The following is a 27664-nucleotide window of genomic DNA, read 5'->3' as shown; positions in this document are numbered from 1 at the left end:
TCTTATTTGATTTTCTTGATACAGCATCCAAAAAATGAAATAGTTTTGGGGCAAAGTATATGATGCTATTACTTTCATTTAAAGAGAGGAAACAAACTTTCACTTACCTGCCTTCTGACAATGTACGATCTTTTCATATACAGCATCTGCATTTTCAATCAACGCCTTGAGGGACTGAATCATCTGCAAAGGGAACATCCAGACATGAGATTACACCTGACAAGTAGATCCCCTCCTGCATTCATGCACAAGGCTCTTCTCCTAAAACAGGCTGATGTGATGATATTAAACGCTTTTTTATCTGACTTTCCACTACTCAACTTCAAATGTGCATGTGAAAATGATAACATCACACACCCCCACAAAATGGTTAAAACAAGATGTGAATAGTATTACTTTCCAAGTGCAGTGAGGCTAGTACAACACTGCACTTGAACCCTGAGCTAATATACTGAACTGAGTTCATTTCAGCGTGAAAAGCTACAAATATGCGCGCAAATCTGATCTGAGTTTTAAATTGTATTTTTGGTTATCCATTTTAACAAAATTTTCAACTTCATCTTATAGAAAACTTCAACACCTACACACTTCACTCATTTCAGCCAAAATGTCTTCATCTGAAATTCAGTTTAAAACATACAATGAGAATTAAAAAATAGCATTTATTTATTTGATACCATTCATCACTAATAGTACCTCTAAAACTAGTATTTTTATGTTCCTATTAATGATTTTTAAAATGCTCAAATTTGAATTCTTGTTCCAAATTGCATGTGCTTGTTTTAAGAGCCCAAGCTTGAAGAAGGGAAAGAATCAGTGAACAGCTGATCCATTATTTTACTCACCAAAAAGCTAGGAAAAGATCCCTCTGAAGTAATCTTGTTGGCTCTAAAATCACTATGAAAAGGAAATGGGATAGCCAGAAACAAGTCTCATGGCTCAAATGGGTACAATTATGATATCTACCTTAGTATAAATTTTACATATTTGTATTTAAATATCCAAATATTTTGCATTATAATATTACTCATCTATTTTACATGACCATCATATTTTAAGTAATAAACACCCAACCATTCCTTTCATTTCTGCCTCATTTTTTTCTTTTTATTTTTTTAAGAGACACGGTCTGTTCTGTCAGCCAGGCTGGAGTGCAGTGGTGCAATCATAGCTCAGTGCACTCTCCAACTCCTAGGCACAAGTAATCCTCCAGCCTCCATCTCCCAGGTAGCTGGGACTAAAGGTGTGTGCCACCATGCTTGGCTAATTTTTAAAATTTTCTGTAGAGATGGGATCTTGCTATGTTGCCCAGGCTGGTCTTACACTCCTAGGCTCAAGTGATCTTCCCACCTCGGCCTCCCAAGTGCTGGCATTACAGGCATAAGCCACCTCACCTGGCCTGCCTTATTTTTCTTTATAGCATTTATCACTAATTGCCATAGTAATTATTTTATAGTAACTAAATATATGCAGGTTGGATTATTTGCATAATTCAAAAACCACCATATTTTGGTAAGTTACGCTTATTTAAAATATAACCAACATGTCTCTTAAAAAGTGTACTAGCTTCTTAAGCTTAGTCAGATAGTATTTATCAACTTGCACAGTTCTAAAAAAATGGTAAACATCAAAAGTTTAAAGGCCAAGGCAGGCATTTATTTACGCCTTCATAATGTATCTTTAATCATCACTGGGGTCTACTGCAGGCAGTCCCTGTGTGGAAACCAGGGATACCTGACCTACAGGATACAACCCCTGTCCTCAAGAAGTCCACAGCCTATGGCAGAGTTTGCACTTTGGAATTCAGTATTTTCACATTCATTCTTCAAGATCTGAGTCATTCCCGTAAATTAAAATATTCTATTTTACAGCTTGACATATTGAACAGGCAGCAATAAAAATGAATCGTTAAGAACTTTATTATACTGATATAAAGTCGTTTGTACCATTACATAATTTGCATATTGAAAAGGTTCATACCGTCATCAGTAACCTTTTTCAGCTTTGATGTCAAGCCAAATGAGAGATACAAAGAAGCAAGGACTTCTTCAAGCAAGGATGGTGATTGTTACAGCTCAGTATCAAAGAACTGGCCAACTGTGCCCCCATCATTCAAACAGGAGAAGGAAAAAAAAATATGATCAAGGAAATGAACCCAGTCATTAAACAAATGAGGACAGGAGCAAAAGCAGGAGTGGAGGAGAACAAAACAGCAGCATTAAGCAGAGGCTCACACATGCAGATGAGAAACTCATCTTGGGAGTGGTGTAGCGGCAGAAAGAGCAAAGATTTACATGGGTTCTAATCCTGGTTCTATTACTCATTAGCTTTGTCATCTAGGACAAGATATTTAACCTCATAACCCTAATTTCCTACCCATAAAATAAGCTTATTAAAGACATTACACCTCATGATGTGAGGATTAAATGAAAGGATGTGTGAGGAGCGACTGGCACAATGAAGACACTTGTAAGTGGCAGCTGTCACGGCTGACTCCCCATTTATCCAGGAGGCCTGGCAGAGCATTTTCTGGTAGCCCCAAATTAGCTGAATGCCCTCCTTTCATATGTTCACTGGCAATGTTTCCAATACTCATTACTAATTTTAGTTCCACTTGAAAAGCTGGGTGTGATGAAGCTCAGAGAAACAAGTTGCATTATTATTCTTAGAATCATCTTCCAGTTTAAGTATCACCAAAGGATAAATAATTATGCACCTTCCAGCTATAAAATATACGTTAAGGCTGAATATAAATGCACATCCATCTCAAGAGTCCAGATATAGAAGCTCATCTGCCTCCTAAACTCTGTAACACTTGGAGGATCATTTGTTTATTCTTGGGACAATCGTTTACTGAGGCCCTCTATGTGTGGGACCCTGAGCTAAGGGCTGAGAATGAAGCACATGTACCCTAGAACTTAAAGTATATATATATAAAAAAGAACAATTGCTGCACTGGGACTATGGTACAGAAATAAAACAGATGCACAAAGAATAACTAAAAAGGTGGGATTGCTATTGTAACCTGTGAGCTATTGGATGTGATAAAATTCAATATTCTGAAGCTACAGCCCTTTGGCGGGATATTTAATGGTGAAGCACTTGTAGTGTAATGGTATCCATGTTGACAGCCACAGAAGGATCCACTTGTGGCTTAGATTTCAATACAGGAAGTTCCTCTGCTGATAATGACAGTGAATATCGTCCCCCGATTCATGAGTAGTATATAAAATATGAAGATGACTAATACTTCAGGGTGGAGAACACAAATAGTGAGAAGCCATTCCTCCTAGGCTTGAAAGTAAACAGCAGGAGGCACTTGCAGACTGTATTAGAGGGGAATTCCAGAAGGAACCAGCCTAGGAGAAGGTAGGCCCATAGTAAACAATGAGCAAAGCTTAGACAAGGCAGGCAGAAAACATATCCAGACCTCAGCAGAGATGATTCATGTTGTCACACCTGTTATAAAATATTTGTACTACTTGCTTCAGAAGGAAGTATCTTTTTATAGTTTTGGGGTACATATTTATAATTAAATTAATGTATGGTTAACAGTTCATAGTTCTTGTTCTTAACAGGCATATATTAATCTTCAACTTTTGCACTATTGCATAAATTCTCCTTGAGTCTAAGAGCTCCTCTAGGTACTCTTAAGGAAGCTCTCAGGACTGTGGGCTCCTATAGCAACACCAGGTGAAGAGTCCAGCAGGCTTAGAGGACAGGTTAGACGATGGGCCTTCAGGCCCCTACTCAGCAGGCTGATGTTTCCCTTTCATTCTGCCATCAATTATGATTGAATGTAGTGCACATGGCACTGAGGATGCAGCAGAGGCAACATGGGGCCACCAGCTGATCTAGCAGGGGCCACTTTCTGTCTGGGTCTGCTACTTTATAACAAGCTGTGATTATAAATAGTACAAGTGTTGGTTGAATGAATCAAGATGAAAGTGATTCAACATCTCTGCATCAGTATGTACTTGGTGCTTTCTATTTTATTTACTGATCACATTATCCATGTGAGGTGAGTAATTATGAGGTTAGTTTTACACACATGAACACTGAAGACCTACCTGAAACATAAGCAACCTTTCAAGGTAATCTGGTATTATAGGCAAAATAACTGTAATTAGTAAGTCATGAAACTGGTATTCTGTTTGGTCTTGAAGCCTCTGCTTTTCCCACAAAACCATAATAGGTCTTGACACATGAGTGGCAACTGCACAAGTGAAGAGGAAAGGCCTTTTCAATCCGAAGAAAGCACAAAAGCAGAGGAAATTTTGTAACTCCTAAAAGGTGCTACACACAATTACAATAGTAATATCATCTCAGCTACTAACATTGACCCAAAGTTGTTTTTTAGAACAATGTTTCTATAAAGCACTTTGAGAAAACATTTTAAAATGACAGCAATAAATTACTTGGCTCTATTTTACAATTCATTATTATAAATAATAAATAATTTATATTTAATGTGAAACTACTAGAATAAGCATCTCAGATTAGACAAAAACAGATGTGCAGGTAGTAATATTGATGCATGAGCCAAAGGAAAAAACTACTTTATCTTGTTTTCTCTGTGTATATTACACTGATATGTCACTAGAATGCAAGGCCAAATAGAATGGTTAATTATATAAGCATTATTTGCATTAATGCAAATGCATGAATTTCATCAAGCCCCTATAAACACACAGGTGTAAGTCTTGGCACAGCAATCAGACACCCTGCTGCCAGCCTAACTCGCCACATGGATGCTTATATTGTTTTTTCTAGGGCAAGATGCTTTTATATAGTTGTTGCTAATGGATTTTATATCACTGGTCTATTACCAGTACCTCCTACATTTCTGGAACTAAAGTGTTTGGAAAATCTATGGATGTAACATAGCCTAGAAGTCTATTTCATAAATTTGATCACCTCTAATATAAGATTTTAATGTAGAATTTGAGCAGATGAAAAGCAGGAAATTTTAACTAAAGGCAAAGTAAAAATGAAAATTTATATTTTATTAAGCTGGAAAGAAACCAGATATGCCTTTCATCAGAGTGCTATGATTTGAAAGTAACTCCCATGTTAGTGTAAAGTAAACTTCTCTGTTTATAGATACAGCTATGAGAAGGGTTATTATTACATAAATATATTATATATTACTAGATTTCTATAGACTGCTCCTTCATATTCTGTTTTGAAACTTGCTTATCAACTAGGAAAATTCCATTTTCAGAATAAGCAAGTCTGCGGTTTTATATAAGGACCCTATGTCTGATTTCAGACAATTCACTGAATTGCCCTTCATCTTAAGAACACAGATTTTGTTAATAATTATAAAAGTAGTTTGTCAATAATTTTAAATACTTGGGTGAAAGAAATTTTAGTAATAACATCTGAATTCTAGATTTTTTTCCTCTTTATCTTGTTTTGAATCTCAGTTTCAGATAGAAAATCCCAAACTCTAAACTGCTTTCTTTGCCTGTCCTACTCAACACAGATGTGGCTACTGCATCTTCTGTTGTAGCTGTTTCTAATGAAGTTACAAAGTCTGAGAAGTCCTAAAGTTGCTATAAAAGAAAAAGGCTAGACAGTAAAAAAACTTTGTTCTTTCACATGGATTCTATGATTACTTGACACATAACAGGGAAGTATCTTTCCAAACTCAAAAAATGTAAAGATTATCATTCTCAAACATGCCAATGGACTTACAAAAATGGTGCAGTATACACCTGGCCCTAACCACTGAATGCCCCCCAAACTGCCATGACCACCTTGGAGATCCATGATAGGCCTCAGTGGACCAGTAAACGCCCAGGTGGCAAGATGTGGCTTCAGGCACCACCAGGCTCAGGATGACCTTGGGAGGACTGGACCAAAGCAGGACTTGCTTCTCTGGACTCCAGGGATGAATACAGAATAGCAAATGTGATCATGGATAAGGTTTTCAGAAAATAGGAACTAATTCAATCCAAAGTAATGTTTTCCTATCTAGTCAGAATTTTCTGAATGGCAGCCTCTGTTATGGTTTAAATGTGTCCCCTTCAAAATTCAAGTATTGTCAATGTGATCGTATTAATAGGCAGGGCCTTTAAAAGGTGATGAAGCCATGATGGCTCCTTCCTAGTCAATGGGATTAAGGTCCTTATAAAAGAGGTTTCACACAGCATTCAGCTAGCATGCCCTTCTGTCTCCCACCACGTGAGGAGCCACTCAGAAGACCTTCACCAGATACTGAGCCTTGATTTTGGACGTCTCAGCCTCCAGAACTGTGAGAAAATAAGTTTCAGTTTTTATAAATTGCGCAGGCTGTGATATTCTGTTTCAACAACACAAAATGGACTAAAACAGCCTCTTAAAGCTCAACGTCCCTAGTGGGTGGTCAGCCTTGTGCTGTTTGGCCCTGCAAAGCCAGTTAGTTCACTAATGCCATGAATGGGACAGAAAGTAAGATCAAGATGCCCTTGGGAATTTGTAAGCTTTGGTGCTTTTTTCTGCACTCTTGAAAGAAACACCTCTCTGAGTTAACAATATAATCTCTCTTTTTAACACTTTAAAATAATTATTACTGTGCGGGTGAAGAATTTTGGTTTGATTCTAAAACATCGGGATTTGAGACTTCTCAACTGAAATCCAGAGGTAAGTTTTTCCTTTACTAAAGCTTCCAAGTACAGAAAAATGTTACAAAGTTGAACTAATGGAAGAGGCACCATTTATAAAGTTATTGTTGGAAAATACAACGTACTTTTAAATACTTGAACATAATATAAGTCACAAATTTACACTGAAATACTGAAAGATTATTGCTGTAGAGGTCTTTGGCCAGCTGTGCGCTACAATTAAACCCAGCTCCCCTTTCCATCTCACATGGGGGGAGCATTGTGGCTGCAGTCCACTGTGGGGAGGACAGAGAGCTGGTGCCTATCCAGGGGCCGAGGTCTGCCATATCATTAAGAGCTGTGGTCATCCTCCCTTCCAGCAAGGTCACTATGAAAACACTTTCTAAATAACAAACCGTTTCCAGAGTAACTTGTCCTAGGTTTCTTATGAAACTTCATTTCCACTACCACATCTTCCACTACGCAAATTATAGGGGGGAAAAAACCCTATATAAAAGAAAGTTATAGAAAGAACTTGAGATGCGCTTGATAAAAAGCACTACTCAACTGTTAACAAACATACAGAGGAGCATATTTGGGTGCTGCCACACACAGGACCCCGCTGCAGGCATGATGCGGAAGGCCAGGACTTGAAATCATGTAAAATATTGTTAAGCTTTCTAGGCACCTCAACTCATATTAGAGAAAGTAAGGAAACATGGATAGAAAAGGAGTGAGGGCCAGATTGGATAAGATATAAACTTCTACACTGTAGAGTTTGAATTTAATCACAAACCCTTGACAATTTTAAGCAGAGGTGTTATGAACAAAGTAAAATTTCAGAACCATGAACAAGCATCAGTGTGAAGGAAGAAATGGGAGATGGCACAAAAGTGGGAACAGGAAGCAGGTGGGGGCCACTGCTATATGAGAGACATGAGAGGCAGCAGAGGGGCTGGGAAAGAAAGGATGACATGAAGACATTACATGGAGGAGGACTCCAAGGCTGATTTGCTGTGGGCACAGAAGGAAGAGCCAAGATAAGAGAGGAAAACTGGTCAGGATAAGAAAAATTGTAACACACCTTACAATTATAGAGTGCTTTACAGTTTACAACTAAACATGTTACACACCCCACAGTTACAGAGTGCTTTACAGTTTACAACTAAACATGTTACACACCCCACAGTTATAGAGTGCTTTACGGTTCCTTTAAGTATGTTAACGCATTTAGGATGTGAACTTCCAGCTTAGTTGAATTGAACTGGTGGTTACAATAGGGAAGTCTAAGAACCTCGAGTAGCAACCGGAAATTATGTGACAGCTTGGTTCTGGCACTGGATAATTGAAAATTTTCTCCACAGAGGTAGTGGCTGAGATGAAAGAATGTCTACATTTCTGAGGGAGAAATTTTAAAGATGAATGAATGTTGCATGATGCTCCAGAATCACTGGAATAAGCAGAGAGAATAATAACTAGTATGACAGGTGCAAGAGTGGTCCGAGGGCAGGAAAAGAACAAGGATGCTAAACATTTACAGGCGTGTACAGAGAGAGGTGCTGGAAGGAGAGTGAGTCCACAGTATTGGAAGCTGCGGATCTGGTCATTTGGTGATCTTGAGTAACTGTGGAGAATATACAGTTAAGTCTTCTCTTAACATGGACAGCTTCTTGGAAACTGTGACTTTCAGTGAACAAGGTACAATGAAACCAATTTTACCCTAGGCTAACTGATATAAACAAGGGTTAAGTTTCCATGGCGTATTTCTGGTCACAAAAACGTCATCAAACTTCTCAATAAAGATCAAAACACTTCTAATTTTAAATGCTGAAATAAATGTGAACTATACATACATTTAAGAAAGATTAATGAAAACAAGTAAGATCATTATTTAATCAATTTGTGGTGAATTCGTGACAGTAGTCATAGTGGTGGTGTATTAAATCAACAAATGTTTGCAAAATGAAAATTTTCAGAGGAACCTCCTACTACCACACAGCTCAAAAACAGTTAACAAATATTGCCGTGCATTTGGATGAATGTCAAATACCTGATAAATTTTTATTTCCCAATAACTTATATTCATTCATTCATTTATTTATTCATTTTCCAACCCACTTATTCCAATCCACTTATCAAAGGTGGCCAGAGCCTATCCCAGCAGGTCAGGGTAAAAGGGGGAACCCACCCTGGACAGGATGCCATCCCATCGCAGGGCACACTCACACACACATCCACACTCACTCACACTGAAACCCTGAAGATTGTCTAACTCATCTGAAGCTCATATCTTTGCTATGTGGGAGGAAACTGGTGTACCTGGTGTACCTGGAGGAAACCTACACAGACGTGGGGAGAACCTGCAAACTCCATACAAGTGGCCCCAGCTGGGAATCAATTATTTTTTCCTCTTCAGTGTTATAATGAAATGATGCTGAACAAAATGACATTATTCAAGGATCGGCTGTAACTGCAGTATGACAGTTCTGCAATCCTAAAACTCACCTCACTATACAAAATTGTGCAATAAAAACCACAGGGCTTATAAGGAAAGTGGGTTAGGGGCACAACGCTAAAAAATTTTGCAGTGACACATAAAAAAAGACATCAAATAAAAACAATATCACAGTTCTGCATATGTTAAATGGTTAAAGAATGAAAAAATACTACAATAAACATGGCACTTAACCTTGAAAAAGACCTGAAGGTTGCTGGTGGAAGTGGGTGTTGGAGGAGTTGTAGCTTGTGAGTCACTGTGAAGTGGTGGAAGGAGGGTGATCTGAAATCTAACGGAAAATTGTAACACAAGATGTAGAGGGTGTAGCTCATAACACATTTTGTGAATTGAAGAATATGGTGGATGTTTGAGGGGTGTGTATGTAATTTCAGTTCACACAAACTTGTGCACATGCAAATGCAAAATTTTTGGTATGCTCAAATTGTTACCTAACATATAAACTGCATTCAAGCAAGTCTGAATTTTCAAAACAAGTATTTGTAGTAGAACTTACTATAGAAGGGAGAATACTTCAAAATATTTCCAAAAAATTTGTTTACAAAATTCTTCTATGGAATTTTATTTGAAGTCTAAGTTAAACTCCAGTTTCTGCCACATTCAAAGCATGGTTTTGGTTGTCATATAAGTCTGCCTGAACACTGTATTCAACTATTTTAATGATCATTTCTTGCCAGAGAACAGATGCCAAATGCTATATAAATCTGGAATGAATTATGAATTAAGAGTGACCCCGGGTCCACATGTAGGAAGCTAACTATTCTCTTAACTTTTTCCAATATACTCTAACTTTTCATAAAGCTCACTTCAGAGCTAGGGTAGTACCTAAGGGATCAATGTGTCTTTCCTGTTACATAACTTTTATCTAAACCCTGATACGGTCTGAACCTCTTATGTACTACATTTCAGATAAAATCCTATAAAATAACATCCCATCTTATCTGTAGGTATCTAGTTGAATTTTCAAATTATAAAAAGCCTCCTCTAACACAATCAATGTCTCTATCACTTCTCAGCCTAAATTAATATATAATCATATTCACACACTTAGAAGGGGGCCATATTTCACAGGTTAAACTTTAAGTGCAGTTTCTGAATGTAATCACCATACAAACATAAGATACAGGCATATGCTTATCATATACAAGTGTAATATGGGTGTCTCCTGCATTCACTCAATAACCATTTGGATTCAGCATAACATTCATGAAATAAATAGTATCATGTAGTCAAAAGAACCAGTTTATTGCCTTTGGTTCCTACTTTCCACAGGTGCTGTGTGTCCAATGCGCACTGCATGGACCTACTGTTTACAGTTGTGGGTATTTCTGAGAGGCACTTCCCATATTAGCCACTAGAAGTCCTTAGTAATACACATTTGTTAGGCTGGGAGGAGAGGAAAAAGGAGCAAAGATAAGGAAAAACAGCACAAAGAGGATAGTGGGCAAAAAATAAAAAAGCACATCTACAGGATTAAAAGAAAAAAAATCAACAAAATCACAGAGGCAGAGCTTAGGGGAATCAAAACAATGAATGCACTAGGGTGGTTTATGTCACCAAAAACTGTGCTTTTAAACCAGGTAAGAAATTTTTATTTTTATGCAGACAAGTGAATGAGCCATAAAGTCACAACCAAACTTAGATTTAAAAGGCATTCACTACTATTTCTAGATTGAGATTTAGCATTACCAGAAGTCTCCATGTGGTCCCCAATACATTTAAATAGACCAGAGGCAATAGTTTGAAAAGGTCGCTGGAGGGGTTCCAGTTGTACCAAAAGATTGGTTATGAAGTCAATGAATATACTTTAAATACTTATCCTACTCTAAATTTTTGGAAAATATTTAAAATTTCTAAACCTCAAATTTTAGTTTTTAACCAAAACTTTAAGTTAAGAAATATGTTATTTAATCTTATTTCACGAAATAAACAGAATTTCAAAAAATGGAAGGAGTTTTGAATTTGATCTTGTAGTTTCTGGTCCTGAACAATTTGATATTCATAGGAAAAGCAAAAAAAAAAAAAAAAAAAAAAAAAAAGTGAAAATTGAGCAACAAAACAGAACCTAAACTACCCTGCAAAGGAACTCTGCTGCAATTATAAAACTATCCAGAAAAGCTATATAATAATTTCTACCAGTTTATGTGGTAATTTATTATGCTATGCTTTTCTATATGAAGAGCGTGCACACAGTAAGTCCACACGCATTTAAATGATAATAATCCTTTTACTTCTCTAGTTTATTATCAACCTTACATGACCAGAAGTCTTGTTAGGGGAGAACTTGGTATGCTATACATCATTTTGTACATGATTACTGTGAGAAACCTTATACAATAGTCTCACATTAAACAATCTACTTTACAGCACATGATAAATTGCTTTGCACCATGGTCACCTCAAGGATGTACACATACACAAACCCCATCCTCTCCCAGCCGCTTTTCAGCTTTTCTAAGCTACATTAATGATGTGCTTACACGACATCCTTATCCCATCCCAGACAGCATGAAATTTATGTGTGCCTTGTGCTCAAGTATTCTCTACAGACATGAAAGGAGGAAGGGATGTGGGTAGGTGAAGGGATTTAGCAATTTAGAAGGTACTGTGAGCAGCCAGGTGCAGTCCAGTGAGGATGTAGTCCACAGCCACTTTGCTGGCTTACTCTCTAGTAAGTGCCTGGAAAGAGGGCCCAGGGCCTCACTGTCTCTCCCTTGGTCTTGGAAACATTAAAGATAGTGAGTTCAGACGCTACATCCTGAATGGAGGGTAGTGTCTCCAAAAAACTGATGAGAATGGTTCAAAACCTGCTCTGAATCATTCCTGTGGGAGGACAGGGGAACTTGAGCTGGTTAAACCCAATTATTCAGTGAGCAAGCTACTTCTGAAGAGTACATTAGGAACTTCTGGATGCTACATTAACTCTTTCAAGTCACTAAGGACCCTTTAGTTCTGACATGCTCATTTAAAACTATTACTACTAAATTAATTAAATTTAAAAGGATACAATTTGAATTAAACACAGTACCACTTTTATTACTGCCTATTTACATCAAGTCTTTTCTCCAAGGGGATGAAGGTGATTTAGAAACTCCTAATTAACAGAAGGTAATTTAATCATAGTCTTACTGTAAAGTATCATTAGTTTCTCTCAAGTCTGTGATAACTAAGTATAGACGTTCGTTGAAAGAGGAAAGCAATTGAAGACTTCTCTGTAATGAAAAGCAATACTTTTTTAAAACACAGCAGAGTGTCCACAGTTCTCCAGGAATAACAGAGCTGGAAGAATGCATCTGAGCAGCTACTAGAGTATTTACTGTATAAACCCAGGTGTGGCGTTCTTCCTGATGTTGACCACATAACTCACATGTTCTGGTATCTTCCCCTTTCAGAGCAGAGAGACAACTTGCTTAGCAAGATGATGGGAGAACTTACCTTTTGCTTTTCATTTTGAACTTTAAACCTGACTTTATGAAATGGAGTAACCATGCTCTGTATAAATAACAAAGTGGGGCATGACAAATGCTGCTCTGGAATATGCAGTGATGTTAAAATAAACTCACACAAAGGTCTTCAAGCTTCAGGAGCTATATGCAACCAGCCTTTGAAAACTAATCATGACAATCATAATGACAATGATTTATTGAGTATTTATTATGTTCTAGGCTATTTACAGGTACATAGTCTTATAATCCTTTGAGGTTGTGATCTAATGCCCATTGTAGAGTTTAAAAAATAGGTTTGGGCTGGGCACAGGGGCTCACACCTGTAATCCCAGCACTTTAGGAGGTTGAGGTTGGAGGATCGCTTAAGGCCAGGAGTTCAAGACCAGCCTGGGTAACATAGCGAGACCCCATTTCTTAAAAAAATGAGAGAAACAGCCTTGCCCCCAGTCACACAAGCAAGCACTAGTGCAGGAGCTAGCTCATTAGCAGGGGCTCATCTGCTTCCTAGGGTGCAGTCTTGTGCATAGGTGTTCACACTCCATGCATACCTACCTGGGTGGTCTGTGAATATACCACTGTTCTTATTAAGATGTGCCCTTTGCAAAACATGCCAGGGAATATCTTCTGTTGCCCTGGGAGCCAGCTCATGGTGGCAGGTGAGATAAGGATGAAGACAAGGATTTCCCAAGGTGGAGCTACAGCTGGTGGATGCTGTGTGTGGTTGAGGGGAAGGGGAGCCAAGGCTTTCTTCCCTGGGAGATGTGTTTTGGCTCACTCACCAGGGTCGGTAGGTGTTGGAGAGTGGGGGCCTGTAGCAGTTGGGGGAAAGTGGCTATCTGGCTTTCAAGAATTTCTCTGCTCAGCTCAAACAGACCCTATCCCTACCCAAGGCTTCCCTTTTCTGGTGTGACCCCAGTCCATGTGCTAACATCATTGTACACCACAGCCTCTGACTATTAGCTCATGTAACAATTGATTTATGAGCATGCTTGGGAAAAAATCATAAAACACTGTACACATATGAGGGATGTTCCCACCTCAGGCAGCTTAACTGAACCAGGTTTCTCTCCTATCATAGCCAGGTGAATAACTAGGGGCGCTCACATTTTCCTCCTCCTCTCTTCTGCACTAAGCTCTTCTATATAGTTGTTTTTTTCTTTTTCTTTCTTTTTTTTTTTAAGGGCATACGAATCTTTAAGGAGGGAATTGCAGATAGGATAAAGGATCTTCTGATAAAAGCTGGGGAGACATCTAGGGTCTGAACAAGAGGTGAAAGATCCAGGAGCTGGGATGCTGAGATCTTCCTTCTCAGGACCAGCCTCTCCTGCCTCTGGTCCCTCTCTCCCTACAAGCATCTGGAGTTGTCCAAGCACCTCAGGCATCCTCCTCTTCTTGGACCAGCAAAGCCAGCCCTCACTGCCTTAGAACATGAGTGCTTCCATACAGACCTAAGACTGGAAGAGCAGCCACTCCACCCTCTGCGCCCTCTTCCCCAAGGCATTTTGTGTGCATGGAAATAAAAATCAAGTTCGGGGAATACAGGGACATATGGGAAAGACATGTAGGGTAAGAAGGGCACCTGATATCTGTGTCCTGGAGATCAAGGTTATTTTCATTCATTCACCAAAAATGGATTTTGAGTACCTGCTGTGTGCCAGGTTCTGCTGTCGGTGCTGAGAACGCAATGTTGCATAGGACACATGGGCCCTGTTATCCTGGAGCTCAGATTTCAGGGAGAGGAAGAGAGGTACTTTTAAAAAAGGAATTCCCAGCACTTTGGGAGGCTGAGGTGAGTGGATTGTTTGAGCTCAGAAGTTCAAGACCAGCCTGAGCAACATGGCAAAACCCCACCTCTGCAAAGAAACAAAACAACAAAATGAGCCGGGCATGCTGGTGCGTGCCTGTAGTCCCAACTACTCAGGAGGCTGAGGCAGGAGAATTGTTTGAGCCCAGGAGGCAGAGGCTGCAGTGAGTCAACAGTTCGTCACTGCAATCCAGCCTGGGTGACAGGAGCGAAACCCTGTCTCAAAAAAAAAAAAGAAGAAAAAAAGGATCAAGCTAATGAATGTATAATTATAAGTTGTGACGAGTATAAGAAGGAGGTGAATAGCATAAACAACAGTAAGGTGTGGGAATCCAGAGGCTTCAGAGCATCTTTCCCATTCCTCAGGTGGGAGAGGGTTTCATGGGATTAGTCTCCACCTCAAGCACTTTTATAATCCCTTCCTTTAAACTGAGCGTGGTTAGCACAGCCTGGATTTTACAGTTTGGGAGACAGTCCTCCTCCTCGCCTTAGGAAAGGGTGAGAGGAAACGAGGGGTTTTCAGAGACGATGCAGAGCTGCTCCCTAACTCTACCCAACTCCCTTCTCTCCACCCAGCCCTTCAGCCCCTCAGCAAGAAATGCTTGATTTGGCTGAGAGAAGGAGTGCTATTTAAACTCAATTCTTGGACTGGCTCATTTTTAATGCCTCATTACCAAGCAGCACAACCATGGTTATACATAAACACTAAATATATGTGAGGTTAAATTAGTTACAAATGTTATTGAGTTATAGCACACAGCTCAGGTGGATTGTCACCACTTCCCACTGACGTAGCATGCTTGCCTCACGGGCGCTATTAAAATCAGAGCAAACGTTAATTTCCACTGGCTTTTTCCTCTTTTAGTTTCCACCTCTTGTTTCTTTAGGTTTCTGACCGTAACAATTAGTAGAACCACATTCAGGCTCATTGCTTTTTCCAGCAGAGGAGTGCTCAGGCAACGATAACAGTCTCCTCCTTCCTCCAGGTTAACGATTAGAATCCCATTCTTATGTATCAAAACTCAAAATGCAGTGAGTACATTTTAAAGGAAAGGAAGGAAGAAAAGAAAGAAAGGAAAAAGAGAAAAGAAAGAAAGAGAAAGTCATAATTTAGGTTGGCAAAGGTGACTTTGAAAATCACTGTATCAAAATACCCTAAGGACTTTTACCCAATCCACTTTTGGAAGTGTTGGCAAATTTGTTCTGTACAGAGCCAGACAGTAAACATTGTAGGCTGCTAGGCTTAGGCTTAGTTTCTGTCACAACTACCCTACTCAACTTTGCCACTGTAGTGAGAAAGCAGTCATTGATAATATTTAATGGAGGTGGTTGTTTTCCAAAAACACTTCATTTATGGAGAGCAAAATTTGAAGTTCATATGACTTTCATATCACAAGATATTATTTTTTATTTTTCCAATAAATTAAAAATGTAAAAACCATTCTCAGCTTTCAGACTATACAGAAACATGTGTTTCTCAGCTCCTCCTCTAAAATGTTACATGATGCATCACTTGGTAAAACTGGACTCAAAGTACTTGAGATAATATAGTTTGATATGCGACATGCACTTTTTAGGAAAGAACATGAAAAATCAAGTGTAGTTGGTATTTTAAAAGAATAAACACATATTATGATATATGTTGGCCAAAAAATTTTGGCTATGGAGAATTCTAACGTTTAACAATGAAGACAGGGCTTAGTTTGAGGAAAACAGCTTAAAATTCGTACCATCCCAGTTATATTTAGCTAAATAATGAAATAGCTGTTTCTATTCACAAAGATAGAATTTATTTTGTTTTGTTTTTTTTCTAATACATGATAAACGATCTATTTATTTATTTATTTTTTGAGACAGGGTCTCAGTCTGTCACCCAGACTGGAGTGTAGTGGTGTGATCTCAGCTCACTGCAACCTCTGCCTCCTGGGTTCAAGCGATCTTCCCACCTCAGCCTCCTGAGCAGCTGGGACTAAAGGCATGCACCATCATGCCTGGCTAATTTGTGAATTTTAGTAGAGATGGGGTTTCACCATGTCGGCCAGGCTGGTCTCAAACTCCTAGATTAAGTCTGCCTCGGCCTCCCAAAGTGCTGGGATTACAGCATGAGTAATCTGTCCCAGATAAGTGATTTAAAAGCTAAAGTTATTTCATGCCGCAGAATTATATAAATGATGGTATGGCTCCATCTGATGTCTGTCCAGTGTCAGAATATAACACAAAGAAAACTAGAATGATCAACATTGATTTCAAAGAAAATATCTGAATTAAATATTTCTGTAGGTAGATGAATAATCTCACATAAAATCTCCATATAAAAATCCCTAATATTTAGCCCTAAACATCTGACTAATACTAATGTGGTAGGGAAACAAATGTTTTAAACTCCTTAACATGTTAGTTTTAAGCTAATTGGTAATTAAGCTTGTAGAGTTAAACTTAACTCTTAACACATCATGTTGTCCACCCACTGTGTGAGAATAATTTTCTTATGGCTCAGAATTTTAAATGCCCTAATTAAGTTAGAAAAGGCTTAAAACCATTATTAAATGCTATTTTTATTCCTGATAAATTCGTCTGGTAGTAAAATCAGCTTACTGGTATTAAAAGTGGTTATTTTGGTGGGGTGAGTGGCATTAATTATTTCACAGCAATCTGGGGGAATAGAAGTGAAGAGAATGAAAAACAGGAGCTGTTAAATAAACGAACGAGTGACAGTTCCCACAGTCCCCACTGACAGAGCAGTTACTGTGCAGAAGGGACTCACCCTCCAGACACGTGCGCTGCTCTGAGAGGTTTGGTGAGGGTGACGGTGAGTCTTCCCACTCATGTGAAAACGAGAGGCAATGCTGAATTGTATCTCTTATGAACATGAGGTCAAATGTAACGTAACAACAAAATATGAGCTTCAAAGCTTATGAAATGTCAAACGTTATTTATAGAAATACATCAGCTGTGGAGAAAAATCACTACCTCATTATTTAGAAGGTTGTGAAGAAACACCTTAGAATTTTTTTCCAGCTCATGACCAGGGACATAACAGACAGAAAAAAGGGTCAGAAATTAGCACACCTTACTGCCAGAAGGTGGCCCAAGTAGGTGTCAACAATCACATTTACAAAACAATTCTGAAATATCTGATTTCTCATATAAACTGGTTATTTCAATAGCTTCATTTTATAAAGTATATTCCATCCAAATTATTCCATTTTTTCTTATAAAATGTGATTGTACATCCCAAAAGCTCATGTCCACAAATATAGAGCAGCTCATCATGGCATTTACAAACAAACCCATGTCTCACCACTAACAATTTAATGTAAGTGACTGATATAATTTCAGTCTTCCCAACTCAACTCCACTGGACATGTAACACTGACAAATTTCTCCATAAAAAAGTATATACCTCTCTAAACTACATAAGAATGGGTGGCAATAGATTGAATTAATTCCTGAAGAATGGATCTTGCATTTATAGAGCCAAGGAAGGATATCAAGAACATAAGGATTCTAAACAATAAAATTATATTATCACTGCAACTTTACACACTTTCTAAACTCTAACCTGAATATGTTCCATCTTCATTCACAGGTGCAGTGAACAACCACGACAGGCTTCACATCATCCTACCTGGTCAGAAGTTGCCACCATTAGGACAACTAATTAAATTCAACAGTAAAGGTGTATATCCCGTGCCCTCCAACAGGGTGTGGCTCAAGGAGTACCTGGGGTTTCAAACGGAGCCCACGCTCATGAAGCGCCCAGGTTTCTATCACTAGTCTCCATAAACATATGGATGAAGATGAACACATCTGTTTTTCTTTCAAAGTAGCCAGCACAAGCTGGCACAGCCGCCTCTGTGCCCACAGCACAGATTGAAGGATCAAGGAGCAACATGGGTCTCCTCTGGGTCCCAAGTAATAGGGAGCAGGAGGCTCCCAACTCAAAGGGAGAAGCAGGCTGAATGCATTAATGAGCTATGAGTCACATGTTCTAGGTCAGCTAGTCTTCATTTTCGTCAATCTGAAAAGATTTGGAACTCACAAACTGCATAAAGACATACAAATTACCACACATGGAAAGCCAATTAAGCTCTTTGTTTCTTTGATCATTGCTTTTCTGTTTGAATTTCTACAAAGAGGACAATCACAATCCACAAAACTGAATGTAGAGACAATACTATTCTGTGAATACTACAAAAATAATTACACAATTTAAGATACTGCACAGATCCTAGATGCTATAAAAACTTTTTTTAAAAAGGGCTTTATACTATTGCCAGTAGTGTTTGATGCACGTTTCAACAGTAAATAAAAAATCTTGAGGCTGGAAAGATTCAATTGCTAGAAGAAAATAGACATGAAGTGTATGTTCTTAAAGATATTCCTCTCACACTTCACCCTCCTTTTTCTCTCTCTTGGCAATTATTAGGCTTAACTCAAATTCTTCATCAATCTCAACACACCAAAGGGATGCCACTTTTCCAGGATGCTCTAAGAAAAAATGTTATTCACCTAACAAAAATAGTCAAGGTAACAGAGCAATTTGGCTCCACTGTTCTCGATGATCATAATATAATCCTTCCAGCTGGCTTAGTTCTTAAAGTTATCACATCATACTTCTAACTCTACCTCTTGGACCCTCCCAGAAATACCTAGGCCTTTCTCTGGGTGATATTTCAGGAAGAATGTCTTTAAGGCAAACCAGAGGATGAACTGCAGGAGAGAGGGAAAGGCTGCAGGCTGGGTGGCTTCAACAGTCTCACAAGTGTGATGGGGATGGTGTCAATAAGTTATTTCTTTTCACAGATGTTGCCATAGTTAATGAATCATGTTTTCCCTGGAGCTTTCCACCTATTCAAAGGACAAGTTTCAGAGCTTGGATGAGGAGCAACTATCTTATGAACACAGAGACATTTGTCAGTTTTAAAGGTCAAATTAGATTTTTGCTCAGGTTCCCACCAAAATGATAGACTTGAAAATCAGGATTTATCAAATGATGTTCTAAATTATTTCAACATATCGAGTGTATTAGTCTGTTTTCATGCTGCTGATAAAGACATACCCGAGACTGGGAAGAAAAGGAGGATTAATTTGACTTACAGTTCCACATGGCTGGGGAGGTCTCACAATCATGGCAGAAGGTAAAAGGCATTTCTTACATGGTGGTGGCAAGAGAGAATAAGAAAGAAGCAAAGTGGAAATCCCTGATAAACCCATCAGATCTCGTGAGACTTATTCGCTATCACAAGAATAGCACAGGAAAGACTGGCCCCCATGATTCAACTACCTCCCCCTGGGTCCCTCCCACAACACGTGGGAATTCTGGGAGATACAATTCAAGTTGAGATTTGGGTGGGGACACAGCCAAACCATATCATGGAGAAACAACCCGTAGATCACACAGTGTTATCCCCCTAAGGTGGAGGAGACTTCCTTCCAAATACAAAGGTTGAGCCAAGGGAATTGCAGCTCTGAGGCAGGAGGAAAGGAGCTGGCTCTTGCAGCTTTCTTGACAGAGAGAACAGAGAGGAGGAAATAACGCCTCTTGCAGTATTGAGTGACTCATGTTGGAGCTGGGAAATCCCCCCACTATGTACCCACCTCAAGGTGAATAGAAAGTGGAGGAGAGGATGGTGGCTTTAGATGTTTAGACATTCTTTGCCAAGAACACAAAAAGAAGGGTTTGCAACCACACCCTCTCCAGGCAACCAGTGGCCACTTTGTGAAGGAAGAGGGGGAAAGAGAGAAAGTCAGAGAGACTGAGCATTTTACCTAAAGAGCTGAGCATTTACAGTCCAAAACGAATAATGTAATGAATGCAATAGATGAAGTTTACCAACAGAATTAAAATCCAGGGACATCTACCTCCCTCATAAGAGAGGTAAGAAAGTTACATTTTCTTTTTCACCTGGGATGAGTATGAAGCTTGAACTCAAACTCTGCCATACAGCATAAGGTGATGAAAGGCTCAACTAGAATTAGGGCCACAGAAACGAGAAGTCAGCCAGCATTGCCTCCTCCACTCAATTAAAGTTTATTTATTCAAAGTCTAGTAATGACAAAAAGTTTACTGAATAAATGGGGGTAAGGAAGCTAAGTGCTTCCTCGCAGCTTTGGAAGCTGCCAGTTGACCAAAAGAACTGTGTATATTATCTCCAGAGCACTAACAGAATTTTAAAGATACATAAAATCCTTTTCTTTCTTTCTTTTTTTTAAATTTCCTGTAAGGGTCCTTGACAGAGAGAAGAACTTAGCAAAGAACTTAGGAGGCACCTTCAGCCACTGCAGAAACACAGAGAAACTATTGAAAAAGTATCAAAAATAAGCCTTGAAGAAATTATACAGGAGCAAAATCCAATATTCGATGTGGAATTTGATGGGAACATAGGAAGTAACTCCTCTACTTTTGCATAGGAAGAAAAAAGACTACAGTACTTCGAATATCTTAGTTTTATAAAAAATGTAGTAGTATTCTTTTGTGTAAAGCATAGGTTTACAAAGAAGTTCCCTAACTTTTCTTGAGCTTTGGGTTTCAGATATATTCATATTTTCTACCAGATTCAGGGAACTAAAGTGTTTGAAAAATTAGCAATCTGCCTTTGTCCCTTTAAAAAACAATAAAAATGCTCTAAACAGAAAAGTAAAACCATGGAGACCCTATCAAATACATGGCCCTAAACCACTGCCCCCTAACAGTTCTCTAGGTGGTGATGGCTCAAATGAAATCTATCCAGGAACTGAAGTGATGCTAACAGCCGGGTCCCATTTCTCATTCACCAATAGGGCTGGATGGCACCCCAGCTCTTGTTTCCTTGCTTACTTGGCAATTTTAAATCAGACTGTTAGTATGTCAGATGACATAGTAGGTTGCTTAATAGCATTTATCATTTCTTGTCTGAGGACATCATCTGACAACATGTTGAAATCTATTAAAGTCATCCTCCCAGAGAGTTTAGAGATGGATATCAAACTTAATGGATAAAAGCTGCTCTGTGATGCTATGTGATGAAGTCTCTTTCAAGCGGACTGCCATCCCCTAAAGTGCTACTCTTTCCTCAACTGTTCCTTGCTTAGTATCTGGGGTGTGTGTGTGTGTGTGTGTGTGTGTGTGTGTGTAAGAATACTTTAAAATATGTGTTCCTCAGTGGTTTCTGTGGAGACATGTTAAGCTAGAAAACTGGATCAGAAGAAAAATCTTACAATTACCACTACTTACATGCTTGAAGCACAATCTCCCAAAGGTTTCTCAATCTCCCAGCTCCTGATCACTGTGTGGCGGCCTGGTACTTCTCATCTGATAATACATGTGATGCTACCAGCACACTGTATCGTTTAAACATTTATTTTCACTTCCACTGGCTTGGTAACTTGAACCATTACAAAATGGCTCATCAATGGTTTTGATGATTTCAGAGAAACTGATTTTGGAAACATTGGCTGGACCTCTCCAGTCATCAAATTAAACAATAGCCTTTGGGTTTCAAATCATCACTCTGTAGGATGCATCTACCTTTCCCAAAACTCCCTTCCACCCTCCCTTCCTTCTTTCATTCATTTTTAGCTTATTCTTATCCCAAAGCACAATATTCCATCTGGTCTTTTTTCTACAGTTATAAAAGTTGGTAGTGTCGACACCTCTAATTAAAAGAAGCTTTTAATGACTGAGGCAGGAGAGTGATAAAAGAAGCCACAAAGGAGATGGGGATCAATAGTAACCTTATTACAGATCATCTCTGGCTTGGTCCAAACCAGCAGACTCCATTAATTATGAAGTGTGATTTATCTCTTCACTGAATTAAGAAGTAACAAGAAAAAGTATATGACACCATACCAACAACTTAACCCAGAATGTTCATGATGCTGCATGTCAACTGCCAACATTTCTGTGTAAGGAAAAAAACCTTCATTTCACATATTTTATTTAAATAACCTTGTTTTATTTAAGAAATATTTAAAGTCATGTGTTAGAAGAGACTACTCAGCAACTTATATAAAAACACTCAGAGAGAGCAAATAATATCCTCCCAGACAAAGCATCTTGTTCCTCCCTTTAAAAAGTACTATTTTCTACTGGGGAAATGGATTCCTCAGAGTATGCTTTCTTAATTAAACCTGAAGGCAATTAAAATCAAGACTTTTGTGAAGTTGCAAAAAAAATGACTGAAAAAATTAATTTCAAAGGGAAAGTACAGAGAATGGAACTGCAATGACAAGAATGAATTCATGTATAATCTCTGAACAGGTGGGGGCTGCCCATTTGCTGTGTATGTGAACCACCGTACTGCCTGTAAGAGAGAGATGGGCTTCATTTTCTTTATTTTTTTCCTCTTCTCTCCTTTTTCCTCTCTACGACTTCAATTTAATTACAATGACTAAAGCACAGTCCATGACAGAAAAACTGCAGCAAAATTAACAAAAAACTTTAGAAAAGAACTTACTTTTTATGTAATACGTCACAAAATATTTAAATTTTCAATGTTTTCTCTCTATAGAGGAAGAATGTTGACTCCTTGGTCTCTATATGTTAGTACAGGTCTCATAACAATTTTAAACATTCAAGTTTAAAACAGGTGGTAAATCTGCATCTAATAAAGATAGCTAGAGAATGGAATTATCACTCTCAACATAAAAAGGATAGTAAAAGTCACTTCAGTTTAAAAAGATGATGAATTAGATCACTTACATTGATGGGGGAGAAGAGATGCACCGAAATGCCAGTGCAAATCCATTCTTAAAAACACTGTGTACTATGAAGAGTATCCAGATATTCCCTAGAATCTCTTAAACTCAGGTTACATATTCCTTATTTTCTCTTACCAGCCCTTAATTACATGAGCGAACAAGTTCAATCTTGATCTTGATTGTCAATAGTGGGTGTATTCAAGCTCATTTATATATATTTTAAGTAAAATATTTAAACTTTTGTTTTCTGAAATTATAAACAATGTGTTCAGACATTTATGATCGCATTTCTTTGAGTGGGATTTGATCTACTGATTACAGTTTTCTTTATTTTAAGTGCATTAAATCTGCCTTTTAATATATGTGAAAATGCAAAATGAAGAATTTTCTATCTTTATGGGGCACAAGAACAAAAAATAAGGTGCCTGTGACTTCAAGAGCCCCACATGAATAACTGTATATTATTATTATTACAGTTACTTGGGCTTTATTGCTATATTGATCATTCATCTACACATTCTACACAGTTAATTTTTCTGATCTGGATTGCAGAAAAAAATTGGACAGAGATACCACTTGGGTGCCAATCCCGGTTCTGCCATTAATTTGTTGTGCTACAGGGTTTCCATTTTCTCACGTGCAAAATAAAGGTGCTCAATAGGTGGTCTCTGAGTTCTATTTCACTCCAAGTCTCCCAGAGTCCATAATGCCTAATTCTGAGCATAGCCCTTTGCTCAAAAATGTGCAAGGACTCCCTACTATTTGTTACAGTCCAAGCCTGGATTTCCCAGAATATGTGCTTGAGCATATTTCACCTGTGAGCATGTTTCACCCTACGAACTCATCTTGCAATAGCCTCCTCTTTACCAGTTGAATTCCAAATCATTCTTACAGGTCTAGTTCAAGGCCAATGTTTCACTGAAGTCTTCCTAATCTCTGAACCTGAAACTAACCATTCTCTCCTTTGAAGATTCAAATAATTCATTTATATATTTTAAAATATCTATTTACTATCTATTGTCTATCATCTTATCAGTTATCTATAAACATACTGCAGCATCTCTTCAACTAAATTATAAGCTCCTCAAAGGAAAAAAAAAGTCTTTTTCATCTTTATATTACCTCATGTTGCCTAGAATAGTCACTGGTACACAGTAGGCACTCAATAAATACTTGCTGTTGATGAGTGAGCAGTGCACGTGCTAAGAGCTTATAAATGGGTGTTGAATTCATCACCAAAAATACAGTAACTTATTTTGTATCTGTTTTATTGAAATAAACCAATTAAATTTCTATTATATGCCACTTCAAAACAACCAAACATGACATCTTTAAAGCAAATCAATTGTTTGGTTCAAAAGTTTGACCCTCTGACTTTATGGTCATGATGTATGATATAATAATGTATGCTGTCCAATGCAATAAATAAGGGGTTGTGGGCAAAAGCCCAACCACATGGCTTAATAATGGAGCCCAGGCCCCATCTGTTGAAAAAAAGTAGATAGGTATGAAAAAAGGGACTCAAGGGTCACTTCCATTAAGAGAGGCAGAGAGGACAAGCTGACTGGAGGAAGATGAGCCCTCACAGGTTGAGCCCCAAAATCATGGGATGAAGTACTTAAGGACACTGAGCTTAAGGGGACAAAGACGCCTCATTTAAACGCCCTGTAAGCCTCCATTTGCATGAGGCTCCCTTCCAGCCCTGCTACAATTTCCCTACCTAGGGTTGCTATGTGCAGCTTTTGTGCTCTAGGTTCTAGCAGGAGAGGACTCTAGGGCCCTTGCTCACCATTGGGAGGAAGAAGGGTCATCTGTGTGCCCCAGGCCTCCAGGCACAAGTTCAGCAGGTGCCTTCTATCCCACACTCATGTCTCTGACTCCAGCACTGCTAATAGGGTCATTCCCACTTTCCATCCCAGTCCAGTTCCTACTAAAACTCCCTTAATCTGCCTAGTCTAAGGAGGTGTGTGAATTTCTCTTCTTTTCCACTCCTGAATGGCTCTGATACCTGCCTTCTTGAGCTAGGTCCCAGGCTCACTCCACCACAGGAGCCACGAGAGCACCACAAGTCCTGTAAAAGCACAATTCTGGCAGTTTTCCAGGCCTGTTTGTTGGTAGTAATCACGGCAGCCATTAGGACAACAATCTGCATTCTCCGTTTTCACAAAACTAGCACACTTCTGAAATACTATTTTATTAATAGAGTCTAGATATTGAAAAGTAATCACAATCTTGATAGCATAAATACACATCTGTACATTTTAGGAGGTACCATGGCACTGTCCTCACAGGAAGACACACTTTAGGCATGTAGACTGGCCATGACACAGGAGTTCTGGAGGAGTTTCTCAACTTGCCTTTACTTCTCATTCGCCTCCATACATTATACATGGGAAGTCAACAGAATGAAATAAGATCTTATTTCTAAGGTTAATTTTGGGGCAAGCTCAACATAACATTACAAAAATAAAGAGCTATATTTAGAGTTACGGGCTGTCCGAGACCGTTAGTACATTTTCCATCAATATTTAATCTATTCTGGCTAGCTTTAATAAATTGTCACAAGGTAAGAAACCATTAAGTCACTAAAAAGAACTGCAAAATATTACAAGAGTTATAATATTGCTGCAGCCATAATTTAAATTTAATTTTAAATATTTTATTAGCTTATTTTATCAGATGGAATTAACAGAACATATCGATAAATTAGGCAGTATAAGGCTGCACAGCTAGTTCAATTATACATTATAAAAGAGTAATTTTATAATTTAAAAATTTTAAGCAAGCTAGCATATTCTGTCTTGCCAAATCTATAACAACATAATGATACAGTTAGATGCAAATAAGAGTTACATATTAAGAGCTAGCATCTACCAATCCAAGAGGAAGAGGCAGGGAACCAAGGAGCAATGAGCCATTCCTGAGCCGAATATTGCTATGAGTGCCATAAAGGTTGCTGGTGGCCATGAGGATTTTTAACATAGACCATGAGAAACCAGCTATGATCACACACTCTTGATAGAGCAGAAATCAGCCCCTGAACTTGGCCTGCCCTGTTATGCTGTTATCACCTCCACGGGGTACTACCACCCCACTCTCAAGAAGTCCCTGTTAAAAAGCTCGCCATGAAGAAATGTCACTGTATGACTGTCATAGAAATCAAGCAAATGTCTTAGGGGGTAAATCATATTAGATTTTGGTCAATGAAACAGGTATGTGATTATATTTGTGGCTTATGCTTAAAAAGCGTTTATAAATATCAGATACTTTTTTTGGCTTCATCTCATAAAACTTAAGTCAAGAACTATTTAGGCAGTCTGGTTCATAGCATGTAAAAGATCTTCAGACTTTTCCATTTTTACCCCTTCTTCCATTTCCCCACCAAAGGAATCTCAGCATGCTTCCTGTGTTGATGTTGGTCCCCAGCCTCACTTTCTTTCCTGGTGGACTTGATGGCTCCCCGAGGATGGGGCAGTTCATATGAGTCTTTGTGGACCCCTTTGGCACTCAGCACAGTGGCACTCAGCACCTGAGGCTCATCAGACACCTGACCCTGGCCTCCCTCCTCTCTGCAGGAGGGTGCCACTCTATGTAGTTTGCTTGCAGTGTCCAATATTCAGTTCCTGGTGTCTCTTAAGGTTACCATGAATGCTAAGAAGGAAACAGCCCCCACTACAGTGTGTGACTACTTCATAGGATCTACAAAATGCACAAATATCACTTTTTTTAAGGTAATGAACTCATAAGCTGTTTAAAACACTGCATTCTTCTGACTTGTACTTCTAGACTTATTCATCCAAAGACTGAAGAAGCATTTTCCAAAATATATACTTTCCAGAATCTTTGTTTTTAGAAATAGTATTCCAATGGTCAAGTCAATTTGTGAAACTGGAAATACTCTATCACTATCTTGGAACTCATGGTGATAGCAAATAAAAGGTTCTAAGAAATCCTGCAGTAAAGATATCTGATTACTTTTGTTCAAACTAGTATTTCCCAAAATTATTTAGTCAAGGAACTTTCCCCCCATGTGATATTTACTGACATCCTATGAAACCCTTCCCCTATGTGATATTTACTAACATCCTAAGAAACCTACGAAGTAGTCACAGTTGAGAAGTGCTGGCCCAACGTCTTTTTTCTTTCCCTTGAATTGCATAAATCCCTCTAAATTACAGCTTTCAGACAACTTATGAAACAGTCAAAAATATTTCTGTTTAGGTTTATGATGCCGATCCTGTTTTGTCCTTGAGCACAGCAAGCTACATCAGAAGAAACCTAGAGTTTCGTGGTCTTAGCTTGTGCTTTTGGAGTGGAGGAGGTAGCAGATGAGGTACTCACCCCCAAGTACTCTAAATAATACTGGAAGACAGCCTGGCCCATCTGGGAGGGGAGTGTCCAACACCACCCTTAACCCTGATAGGTTGAAGAGTCAATGACAGCTTCAACTACATCATACACTTGAAATGGGTGTCCTTCACCCAATAAATTCTCTCTTAGAGTTATGATAAATAAAAAAATTACAGTAAGGGCAGGATGTGATTAAGAAAATGCAAGGTAAATCTTAAGTAGAAAAATGTAATATTCTAGGTGTCCTGAGGATACCCCATTAGTGTTAAGCTCATTACAA

At 38.6% G+C, this 27664-nt stretch overlaps 1 protein-coding gene across 6 annotated transcripts in view; it reads right to left on the bottom strand.

Annotated features, from left to right (window-relative positions):
* PLCL2 (phospholipase C like 2) overlaps positions 1 to 27664 on the bottom strand; it is a 247265-nt gene that overhangs the window by 44973 nt on the left and 174628 nt on the right. For all 6 annotated transcript variants that reach the window (XM_054680392.2, XM_054680393.2, XM_526146.8 and 3 more), the window contains one exon: positions 108 to 183. In XM_054680392.2, the coding sequence (XP_054536367.1) occupies positions 108 to 183 (76 nt within the window). The remainder of the gene's footprint in view (positions 1 to 107; positions 184 to 27664) is intronic.

Source organism: Pan troglodytes, chromosome 2, assembly GCF_028858775.2.
Source record: "Pan troglodytes isolate AG18354 chromosome 2, NHGRI_mPanTro3-v2.0_pri, whole genome shotgun sequence".
In the NCBI taxonomy this organism is placed as follows: domain Eukaryota; kingdom Metazoa; phylum Chordata; class Mammalia; order Primates; family Hominidae; genus Pan; species Pan troglodytes.
This window is presented reverse-complemented; position numbering and strand designations above follow the sequence as displayed.